Raw genomic sequence first — 12,401 nt, forward strand, 5'->3', positions numbered from 1 at the left:
ATTTTCGGGTCAGACCCTGGTGCCTCCTCATCCAGTTTGAATTCCCATTTCAATGTGTTTGCTGCGTTGCAGGTGAGATTGTGGACACTCTCAGCGAAACGATGGCTCCTGAAATTACAAACAGCACAGAGTTTGCTCCTGAAGAAGTGAGCCCTGCAGGCCCTGCTTCCCCTGCCACCACTAAGATGGTGGCTGCTGTAGGCTCTGAGATGGGCACCACTGTGCACCTCCTTGCTGCACTACCCCTGGGTAACAAGCAAGCACCCCACAGTCATTCTCCCACCAGTGCTCCTCCAACCCCTTGGAGAAAAGACCTTGCACCACAGATGGGCTTCAGCAGGGACAACAGCACCATGGCCACGGGGGTTGCAGCCAGCAAGGAACTGGCCATGAGTGCAGAGTGGCAGGCAGCCGTAAGTCCACCGCAGCAGAGCTCTGTGGCAGAAGCTTCCTCTGGTGCACCACAGCAAACGGCCGCTCCCACAAATACATCCATAGGCACAGCCGGGCAAGAGCAACTCAGTTTGCCATTGCACACAACAGCCTGTGCTACCACCAGAAGTCACACAGATTTTGTTGTGCCTCAAGCCAGCTCTCAAGCTGGCCCTGGTACAGCTCTGCCGGCCATAGGGGATGCTGGCACTCCCCCCCGCAATGCCACTCTCAGAGCACGTGTAGAGATGGGAAGAGACAACGGCTCTTGGTCTGAGAAATACGCTGGTGCCTTGGGGTCACCAGCTTTGCCAGGGGCCTCTCCAGCTCCCAGCCTGACGCCAGGCCCCACCATGAACCACAGTGAGTATACGTTTGGCAGGGACCTGCACTCGTGGTAATTAGGCTGCGTGAGAAGCAAAGCCTCACTCAGGAAAGATGCACAGCTGGAATCGGTGGTCTGGGATGAAGGTGTCTGAAATTAGTTTTTCTATGTCAAAATTATGTTTTTGCAAGAATTGGCACTTTTCCCTAAATCAGCATGTCAAAATAATTTCTTTTTCTGGTAGTTTGACAGATTTATCAATGTTAGGTTTCTTCATCTCAAAACAGATGACGCAAATCTACACAGTGCACTGAGCGTGGCTCATTGAAGCATATGCCGCTTGTCCTTTTGCCACACGTCTGCGTTTCTCCTGCATGCTCTGGCACCAGGGTACAACAGCAGCAGCCACCTGTAGAGTTACCTCAGAGACCTGGGAAGGCAAATGACCTGCCTTCCTATTCCTTTCAGTGTAGGGTGGATTAGGCAAAGCCCTACAAATCCCCTGTGGGGCAGGAGCTGCGTGGAAACCTGGGAGCCACTTTTTCAAGAGCTGTAATTGAGAGTAACTAGGCTGACAGGGAGGGCTTAATCTGTTCGGGTTTGGGCAGATGTGTTGCAGTTAATTAGGTGATTTCTCTGTTGATTGCAGCTGAATCATATTTCAAGGTTAGAGTCAGATTTTGTCTTTTAATTATGGTTTTGTTTGGGATAGGAATGCTGCTGTGTCTGCCCATCACTAAATGTGTTTTTCCTTTAGTGTGTTAATAAGTGATACCTATTTCAGTTTTGTTTCTACTTGTCATTATTCTGCCTCTCATGCCCTCCGCGTCTTTCCGATCCCAAACCACAATCCCCTCTGCTCTTTTCTCTTCCTCTCCCCTATGATCTTCTGTTCCAGGGGGTCTCCACTCATCCAGCCCTACCTCTGGTTCTCCCTCATTCCTTTTTGCCTGCAAAACCTCTTTTTTAGCCATGTAAGGCCAGCTATGCTGCTTCTCCAGCCTCTCTTGTACCACCAGTCCTGATCACCAGTGTCACAGTGTCCACTTCTCCAGTCCTGCTAAGCTCTCTGGGCAGTCATGACGATGCCTCTGTTCAGCTTTTGTGTTCTCTCTTTTTCATGTTGTATTCTTCACTCTGCCTGGCATGAGTGATACCTGGGAACAGAGCCAGACAAATAACTGATTTGGGACCTCAGTGGCCAAAAGGAGGAAGCAAATAATTTTGGACCAAACAACACTGACCTGAACTGAAAAGCTGCATGTACTGCTTTGCTTTGTGTTCCCCCTGCCCCTTTCAATGAAGGGAAGAGTAAAAAAAAGTGCTGTGTTTATTTTTGTTTGTTTTAAATGAAAACAAAAAATGTTATTTTTGTAAAAATATCAGAATAGCTTATTTAAACTGCACCCCCCCCCCCCCCCCCGATCGTTTTCTTCCAGCTGGAAAACAAATTGAAAAATTCTACACAAACAAGTTCAGTTTATAAAAACTTGTTTTCTTCGTCTGATGAATCAAATATTCAGTCAAGTGCTTTTGCTGGGACAAGAACAAGAGGAATAAGGGAACATGAGGAAAAGCCACCATACTGGTACCTCACTAACAGGGGCAGGAAATTCAGAGAGCAAAATTCCACGTTCAGTGAAGTTTAATACATAGCTCCTCCCTGTGGCAACATCTCTGGCCTGGAGGGTCAACCTCAGCCAGCTCTTCATAGTCTGTCATGTCTTTTAAATACCAATTCTTTTTTTCCCCCCATTTAAAAACTGTTCAGAACATTTTCCCCTCTCACCATCAGATAACTGAATGTGGTTTATCTCCTAAATACCTATGTTCACATGACAGGACAAGCCATAGCAAAAAGCAAGCCCAAATCCTTTGATCTGATCAGTGGTTGTGAGAGTTCCTTTGGGATCAGAAGTATGCTAGGATAAAGGAAGCCTGCTTTGGTGGCTGGCTTTAAGCAGGCATGACTTCCTCCTCTCCCCTGCAAAGCTTTACTTGATTATTTCTTTTCCTCTAGTACTTGCCCCAGTTCAAAGGATTATTGTTCCCAGCGTGACTAGAACCGACTTTGATGTAACAAGGTCCACGGAGTTTACGCAGAGCCCTGCTTTTCAATTCTTGCTGCTTCAGAGAAAACAACTAACATGGGAGACTAAAACTCAGTATAGGAGTCTGACAGTCTCACAGCTGGAACCCGGTGCCTTATATACTGTTGAAATCAGGACGTCTGTAGGGAGGAAAGCAAGCTGGTACACCAGAAAGTAAAAACTGGTAACTTGATTCAGAAACAATTTTAAACTGAATCCTTAGCCAGATGATAGAGTTCTTGGTGAAGACTTTGGTGAAGACTACCCTATATTCATATAAAACATTGAAACTTTAGGTCTTGTTATGCGAGGAGTTAGGAAGGCAGTGTGAAGACAGTGGCCTGGCAAGGGTCATGGTATTGGGTGATAGCAGTCAGCTTGCCCGGCTGGCCACTAAAAGGATACTAGGGGTGTGAATCATATCTTGAGAAGCAATTTCTCTCCTGCTTGTGATCACTTTCGGTGCCTGTAGCAGCAATGCCAAACCCAGTGATGTTGAGAAATAACCTAAAACATTTGAAACCGCCTTAATGTGATTCAGCAAATACAGCTCCAGGAAGCACTCGCCCTGCTGGGGTTCGCTTGGCAGTGTTAGGTTAATGGCTGGACTGGATCGTAAGGGTCTTTTCCAACCTAAATGATTCTATGGTTCTGTGATTCTGTCTTGTCTTTTAATAGTTGTCTAAAATGTAGGCGTCTGATCTCAGGCAGCTGTCTAGCCTTCCTCTGAAGGTGGAGAGAGTACCTTGGTGCTGCAATGATTTGCTCTCTGGAGGGACTGGTGTCTCCATGTTGCATGTAGAGGGAGCTGGGAGAGCTATTCAGGTGACTGAACATAGCCATAGAGCAGCATTTCAGATGCCACATAGCATCCAAGACAGAGCTGGCTGATGTAAGACCTACAGCAGGTTGGTGCCCTTCTTGAGAGTCATCTGGAGGTCAGAGAGGGCAGACTAAGGTGTTGGATGGCTACGTTTAGGCATTTAGGGTTTTGGCTACATTTCAGAGGGCTGGCCTTCTGCTGTTATGAGTTGATGCATACCCTGTGTGGTGAGGCATGACAGTGACTGTCACACACTTGTTTATGGACTACAGTCCATGGGACATGCATTTAAATTGTCTTTTTCTTACTTTGCAGCTGTCCAGAAACTTAGCGGCAGAGTACGGATAACAAACATGAAATACTCTCCACGCTTTAGCAATACAAGCAGTGAGGAATACCAAACCTTTGCACAGCTCTTTGTTGACGAAGTAAGTAGCTAAGAAGGATGTGACCTGCTACCAGCCTCAATGAAACCACATATACGTTCTTTTTCCCATGAAGGCCATATGCCACATGTGTGTCCCTTGACACACCTGTAAGGTCTGAGTTCCCCTAACTTTTGGAAACTACAACATGAGCATGCGGCTGTATTTTAGAGTGAGATCAGGATTTTGGGATTCTCTGGTGCCTCTGTTTCCTCTGCTTCTCTTACCTGGTTATACTGGCTTATTGATTTCCTCCAGGGGTGTGATGAAAAGTTAATGGTTATTTTCAAAGTGCTCTGATACCCTTGCTCTGCACAGCGGTATATTGATGAACTGTATGACTGTTATTACCCTTTGTCATAGAATCTTAAGGCTGATATTTCTCATAACCATCCATGTTTTTGTAACTCAGTATCTGGAAAGGGAGTGGTTTCTTGATAAGTCACCTCTGCCCTCACTTCTAATTAGAGCACAGGATATCAAAGCACACTGTGATAATAGCTGTGCCTTCAATGCTCTCATAATTCCCAGGCATTGCCTTGACAGTATCATTTTCCAAATGTCTTAGTGATTTGATCAGAAGTTTATTCCTGCTGCTACTTACTCAAACACACCTGTGCTTGTAAAACCACTTACGCTGAGCTGCTTTATTGCCTTCCTTATCTCCCTTAACTATCTGTGTTTTTAGAGGCCTCAATAACTCTGATGATAAATCCATCGCTGACAATTGTATGAGTTTTCAAATCCTGCAGAGGTGTCCCCAAACTCTCGCTGTCTACAGAGTTATGACCTGTCAATGAAATATAGCTGTCCACCGCGGGGGCATTGACAGCAGCGTGTGTTCGGGCAGAGGTCAGGCCAGCGTCTTGTTAGAGTCAACTGCAAAGATGGCAAAGTGTAATCTGTTTAGCTGTGCATGCTGTTTTCTTGGGTATCAAATAAGTTTCCCACTGGTCATTACTGGTTCACACGTTTCTCGATGTGTTAGCGGAGCACAGCTTTCTCAGAGTTCTTTTGGCCCCAAGCCGTCACATCAGGAAAACAGTCACAAAATGAGAGTGACATGATTAGCAAAGTGAAAAGGGAGCAATTCTCCACTGACCTCACTCTCATTCAGCAATACTCTCTGCCTGAGGCTGTTTTGGAATAGCATAGTATTAAGATGGACTGAAATGAATATATTTTCTTCGTTCAGTCAGATATCTTAATCCACAACATCACAGATATGAATATATTCAGAAAATTTGTAAAATGATTGCATAAAGGAACTAAAGTAAGTTTTGTGTCAGTTTTACCTGGTTCTCAAAGTTTCAGGCAGAAAGTGATCACTTGTGGTTATGAGGAACTAACTCCTTTTTCCAGTGCACTGGTTTTGTGGATCAGCTGGTGAGATGTTTTAGCGTTGATTCCATCTATCTCTGTACCACAGTAAATAGCCTATAGTTGCACAGCTACTGTATATGGCAAAATATGTTGCGAGTGTTTTATTGCAAACATTGTGTTTCTAGATGCCAAAGAAAAGGACGTTTAGGAAAACAGAAAGATCTGCATGTTTTCTTTTCAGGTTATAAGGGCCAGAAGTTGATCCTTTAAAGTAAGTGAGGAAAGTTTCATGGGCTTTAAAAGCACTGTCAAGTTCCAGTTAAATAGGCTTTGGCAGAGATTTTTTTAAAACCTCTTTGGAGTCATCATCTGCAATTCAGAGGATTTATAAATCCTAATGTGTATAAAGTTCTTTAGTGTAGAGCTGCCCCAGCGCTTGAGTGCCACGTAGTTAAATTGGCAGTACAGCAAATGGAAATACCGTCATTTAAATAATGTGTAGATGAGAATGAGTTGAAAACTTGATGTGACAGTTTGACTGTCATTGTGCAGGCTAGTTTCACCATCCTCCTTGCAATGCAACTGGAAAACAACATAGCTAAGGGTGAAAGAGTATTTTACTCGTCTTAGGTTATGCTCAATCTGTCTTTTGCAACAGCCTAGAGGAATATCACGGCAGCTAGGGCTTGTCCTCAAGAAAATGAATCAGGAAAATAAAAGGTTTGAACTGAAAATGCATTCACTGAGGCGCATTAAATTCCTGAGTGAAAAGGGTGTTTTGAATTTGGGTGTCTTGGAGTTATCTGAGTGACAAAAAGTGTGAAACTAATAACTGACATTGCTTTATCAAGGTGACCCGCTCATCTGGAAGTGACATAGCCTGTTTGATGTAGCTTAATGTACTTAAAATGATGGCAGTTAAAGCTGTCTGAATGTGGAATAAGTGTTGATACAGAGATTAAGGCAGTTTCATTATTCCAGTGTAATTTCACTCCTTTTGTTAATTTGCGTTTATCCACAATTTGGGACATCTTGAAAGCTGCTGTGATGGTGGCTGGGCAGATGTGTGCTCCAGTACCTTCTCCCTGAAGGGGCAGCAAAGCACAGACAGTGGAGAGGATTATTTTTGAGTGAAAAAACCAGGCTTAATGCAGAGTTCTGTTCAAATTAATGTACCTTTTACTTACTTATTTCCAGTTTCCAGACTGCCAGTGTGTTCCCTGCTCTGCTGGCCATGCAGGCTCTGGTGCGGGTACCCACAATAGCTCCAATGAACTGCTGTTTACCTGGGACCTGTAGAGGAGTGGTCTGAGAAAAACCCACCAAACATACCACAGCCACTCATGGGGTTAGCCTGGCTGCCTGGGTCTGCCACTTTCTTTTTGCTCAAAAAAACATTGGCCTTTTCCACCCTGTTAAACCGGTTTTAGTGTGGCTTCCATCTGGCCCTGAAGTTGGACTTTATCTGCCTCCCGTTTTTCTTGCCTGAGCAAGGTGCATTCCCTTCCCTCGACGCTGGTGTTAATTTTTCTCATGTTCTCTCCCATTCTTGTTTCTCTTCTTCTGGCGTACTGATTTGTCCTCGTCTGGCATTGCTCATGTTTCCTTTTGTGCTACAGAAATTGTCGATACAATGATGGATCCCAAGGTAATTTATTTGTCTAGTAAGAGAACTTTATTTTTAAGGGTATTATATACTGGATGTTTCCTTCTAAAAAGGTTCAGTCTTTCTTTTCCTTTTGTTCTAGCCCCTCTGTATCAACCGTTATTTTGATAACCTAGGGTGTGGTACCTGTTGTGAAAGCCTGTAGCCTTCTGGAAAAAGGGTTTTGTAGTGTCATCTAGTGGCTAAACATAAACACCGTGAATTTCCCCTGACACTTCAGGCTCCGAGTCCTGCTTTGTGAGGAAAAATATGAACAAGGACAGAAAAAAAGCAAGCAAACAAACAAAAAACCAGACACAAATATTTCCCAAGCCTGAGGTAACAAGAACCACTGATAAAATAAAACCTTCAGGATAGATGAGAAGGGAATCCAGGTGAAATAGGGGGTGAGCTAAGAGGACATCACAGGTGTGTGTATTTGATGTCTAGAAGTTCAGACAAAAACTAAGAAGGATGAAAACATAGGGCTGACCTCCAACTTTTCACTACATGCTTGTGAAACAGCAGAAAGAGGGAGGAGAAAGGGCCCTAGAGCCCCCTGACTTGGTGAAACAGGAGATGTTTGGGCTGACAAGGACAGCCTACGATCTACCCAGGCTTCCGTAGGGAAGTTAGCTCTTCCCATCCTCCTGGCTCTGCCTGTGTGCCCCACGGGTCACTGGCAGGATTTGCTGCCTAGGACTTCCAGGTGCATGGGAGCCCTTTCCAGGTGCACATAAGGGGTTTGATTCGTGCAATGTTACTTTGCCACCAAGTGCATTCAACACACATCAGCTCTGACAACTCAGAAAAGGGTTGCAGCACGCCTGCGAAACCTAGGGTGGTCTGCAGGGCTGGATAATATGTAGCGGGCAAGTAAGTTAGGGCTGGATAACAGACAGCAGACAGGTAAGTCAGGCTTGGCATGTAGCTGTGCAAAAGCTCTGATGTCCCGGGAGAATCCAGCACAAAATGCACAAGCTCTGTGCATGGGTGCAAGAGATATGAGGCTGCTTCTCCCGTTGGTCCCCATCGCTGCCCCTTGCCTTGCCTCTTCCCCAGGGTCTCCCTAGTAGGAGTCTCTGCCTGCATCCCTAAGTGTTACATCACTGACGTAAGCCCTGCCTTAAACTCATGGTTGAAATCCAGCCCTGCTGCTCTAGATACTTCCTGCAGAAGACATGTAGAGGAAGAAGGGTTTGGAGGCGACTGCAACATAGCCCCCACCTGCCCCCTTAATTATCTGGAAATTTGAGCTAGAGAATTGAGGAATACATCATAAACACAGGGCCTAAACCAAAGTGAGGTGCTGGGAAAGAGGTGCAACTCTCCTGTGCAGGGCAGCAACATTCCAGATCTTACCTGGGCCAAGTGCTGCTTGTCTGGCCCATATGGTGTGGTTGCTCTGCTGCTCTGCGCCTTCCTCTATACTGGTATCTCCTGGGACCCTGATAGCTGCTGGAAGGCGAAGGCAAAGAGCAAGTACGCTGAGAAATCACAAAAATTTAGGTGTTTCTGTGGCTCTTTCCATCTCTCTGTGTCCTGTATTGAAGCTAGTGGCTGTTACATACAAGGAAGCTGTGTGTATCTCAGGCTTAGGATGCCTGGCAGGGATGGCATGGGATTTATTCTTCATGTGCTGCTGGGAGCTGATCTCTTACTGTGGACAGTCTCCTGTTGCACTGTTGCTGGCAATTTCTAAGTCAATTTTAATATCAGTAGCTCAGGACAGCCTGTCTTACCTGCCTGATGCAGGCTTTGAAATTATGTCCCACGCTTTCTGTTGCTGTACTATTTGTAAGTATGGAAGAATGTAAAAAGACTTCCCAGACAAACATGAAAGATATTACGAAACACAGAGGATCTGTGAGCATCTCCTGGAGAAAGGGAGAGAAGAAAATACACAGCTCTAATGGAAAAATTCAGGACATTGATGGATGGTATCACGCAGCCTGGGCTTACCCTGGCAACTGGTCTTCAGGTATGCATTTTTCCTGCATAGTGGCTAGATGTTGGGGTAAGACCTGGCATGTAAATCTGTGTGTATGTGTGTGTGTGTGCGCACCCTGCTTTCCCTTGGGACATGCGGATTGGCAGGGAGTACAGTGCAGTCTAATCGGGCCCTTTGTCTGGGTGACCAGAGGAAAAGGACGGAGGGGAGAACTTGTGGATGTTTACCAGTTTCTCTTTGTGGTGAGTTTCTCAGAAATAGGCTGTATTTCTCTGTATAATGTTTTCTCAACATAGCCTTGAAGGCTAAATTAATATTAGCCCTGTGTCTTGTCCTGGGGTTGGTCCTATGAGATGATGTCATCTGACCTGTGTCTGCTCCTCCAGTGGCTGGTGCTGGGCGTGGAGATGAAGGGGAATGGTGCTGGAAACGCAAATGCTGTTGTATGCACACCCCCCCCCGCCCCCCCCCCCCCCGCCCAGGGCTCCTGTATATGTCTAGATGTCCTACCCTATGGACTGCTCTCCTGTGGGAGGAGGAGGAGCAGATGTTCCCGTGGGTGGCTGCTCTCCAGAGGTACCCAACCCTGCCTTGAAGGGTGGAAAGGGAAAAGGTCGAACATACAGCTCCAGTCAGTTTATCCCTTCAAGAGGGGCTGGTGCCTCCATTGGAGCTGGATGGTGGAGAAGCTGAGCAGCCCAGGTGATGTAGAGCCTCACATAGGGCTGTGTTTTCCCATCCCACAGAAGCAGACCATCCTGCGCTCCAGTGTGGTAAAGGAGGCTTCTTCTGGGGCTGTTATGACTAATGCTCAGTGTGCTTTGAAAAAGGTGGCATTTGCTTTCTTAGACCGCTAGTGAAGTCCAAGGTTACTGTGTACAGACTGTGAATGTTTATTTTATTGATTTTTCAGACTAGGCTAAGTTCAGCTGTGATTTGGTGCTGCAATACACCGAGGGTGACTGTTCCTATTTAAAATAGTGCAGACCCATCCTAGCCTGGCTCTTGGACTCTTGAGGAGGACCATGAGTCAGGGCTCTGTGCCCTGATGACAGTCAGAATTTGCAGAAATAATACAATACTCCTCAAAGAAGACTTTAATGAAATATTTCTGAAATCAAATTGAAGAGTAGTTTGATGGGAGGTTGAACTGTGTGGCAGTGCTGGTGAAATGAAACACGTTTCTGTTTTCTTTACCCTGGTCCAGGCATTTTAAAAAAAGGCATTACTTGTTTGGCTCACTTGTTTGGTGAGAAACCACCTGTGAAGAAAGGCTTGAGGGTGGTCTGCTCTAAGCTGTAACCCACCTGAGCTGAGGGACCCCTCTGAGATATATATGCAGCGTGGAGTGTCAGGAGGCATTTCTACTTCCATCAGCAGCTTCTCCTCATGTTGGGTTGCCCCCACTCCCTGGAGGCATTTTGAGAGGCAGAACATGGGAGCTTCCCTGCAGTCTCCTCCCTTTCTATTGTCAGAGGCAAGGACCTGTGCCAAATGACAGATGATTCTTAGTGATGAATCTTACTTGCTTAACTTGTTTAATATTAATGGTTAAATATATACCATATTCTTCAGCTGCTGTAGAGTGGAAACATTATAAAGCAAAAAGTCAGTTTTCTGCTGCTTCCCTCCAGAATATGAAGCACGATTGCAATTAGTTGCTGGCTGAGGTTAAGCCATGACAATAATGCTCTTTTCTGGGCAGTGTACAAAACCTAAAATGTAATTGCTTCTATGTGTCTATCTGCACATGCATTTTGTTTTTATTCCAGGTACATAAATCTCTGCCCCTGGAGGCTTTGCAGCAGATGGATGCTGGTCTGATTAAAGTGTTGATAACAGGTATTACTAATGGGAGCACAGTAGTAAGCTTCAATTTACTGATTGCAGAAGATGTGGATATCTACTACATCATCACCACTTTTCGTGATGCCTTTGAACACAGCTCCTATTTCACGGTTGACAAAAGCAGTCTCTCCATAACTGGTAAGGAGCACCTTGTGCCCTACAATAGTTCTTCAGAACTAGAAAGGTGATAAAGTCTACTATTAATCTGTATTTTTTTGAGGTGGAAGTGTCTGTAAAACAGATGGATGAAAAGCCATTCTCTTTATACTGCTTCTGCTTAAGCATCAATAAACTTTTTCAGGGAACATCAAAAGATGAAATAAGAAGTGAGGTACTCCTGATCCAAAAGGACAAAACCAATTGGTCTTTTGGTCTATAGCTAGATTAATTTTATAGAGAAGTATAGAGACATTAGAAACAGTGGTAACAAACTGAGGATTTTATAAGCTAGCAAGTGGAAACAGGTCCCTGTACACAGACATAAATAGCTTTGTTTAAAATAATTTTGAAACACATTACCCTCTGCTTTGCACTGATAATTTTGCATGAGGTAGAAACTCCAACAAACAAATGAATAAACATGCAAATTCTTCTGCACTGGGAGTATGTGTTTTCCTCACACACCTGTAAATTGGGAGTTTAGGTGAAATTCCACATTTTAACAAGACCAGTACCATGGCTGATTGTGCAACTTCTTTTCCTGTATATGTATTTTATGTCAGTAAAAGAAATGTTAGTCTCCTGACTAACTGCTGTTGAATTGTGTTTCACAAGTCGATGTGTCATCTTTGAAAAACATACCAAATTCTATATCCTTAACATGATACATTTGTCTAAAGGATATTGTTATAAGCTATCGATTAGAATCTCATGCAAAATGACTTCAGAAACATGTTTATGATCTGCCCTGTACATTTTCTTTGCCTGTTAGCCTCACAGCTGTGACTTTGGAAAGTTATCCCATTAATTAGTATTAGATCATGACCTTCTTGTGGCAGCGCTTTGTAGAATGCCTGACCTCCTTAAACCTGTGCTAAAACAGTTTGCTTCAGGGGCAGGTCGCCACAGAGCAGGCAGTTAGTGCTGCTTTCTGAGTCTCACCTGTGCTGGTACATCCTTACTTGCACAGTTACAATTAGACCTTGGGAAGCGAAAGGGAATTTCCTTCTAAAAGTGAAAATTTTGGCAAGGTAAAAATTAAGAAAGCAACTTGGACCAGTGGCACATCCCTCCTGCTTCACTCATGCTAGGCATTTACTAACCATCTCCTCAGGAGTGTGAAATGGGGGAGGCAACTGAGGAAGCCCCCGGGGTTAGAAGCATCCCACCAGGCTGTTGCTCAGGTTAGGAGGATAGGAGCTCTGCAGCAGGGTGGGTATCTGCCGAGGACCATCGGTAGTACAGCTCCTGGAGGATTTTGTCAATGCCTTGCAATTAGCCCTCTAGGCTGTGCTTCCAGCATCCCACCTCTTCTAGACCCAGCAGCTGCATGACACTTACAGTAGAGTATCACACCTAAGAGGTGTAATCCCACCATAG

The 12,401-nt window shown here is 44.9% G+C and overlaps 1 protein-coding gene across 1 annotated transcript in view; it reads left to right on the forward strand.

Annotated features, from left to right (window-relative positions):
• UMODL1 (uromodulin like 1) overlaps positions 1–12,401 on the forward strand; it is a 57,737-nt gene that overhangs the window by 29,511 nt on the left and 15,825 nt on the right. The window contains exons 13-15 of the mRNA XM_037377974.1: positions 73–795; positions 3,986–4,098; positions 10,787–11,000. Coding sequence (XP_037233871.1) covers positions 73–795; positions 3,986–4,098; positions 10,787–11,000 — 1,050 coding nt within the window. The remainder of the gene's footprint in view (positions 1–72; positions 796–3,985; positions 4,099–10,786; positions 11,001–12,401) is intronic.

Source organism: Falco rusticolus, chromosome 2, assembly GCF_015220075.1.
Source record: "Falco rusticolus isolate bFalRus1 chromosome 2, bFalRus1.pri, whole genome shotgun sequence".
In the NCBI taxonomy this organism is placed as follows: Eukaryota; Metazoa; Chordata; class Aves; order Falconiformes; family Falconidae; genus Falco; species Falco rusticolus.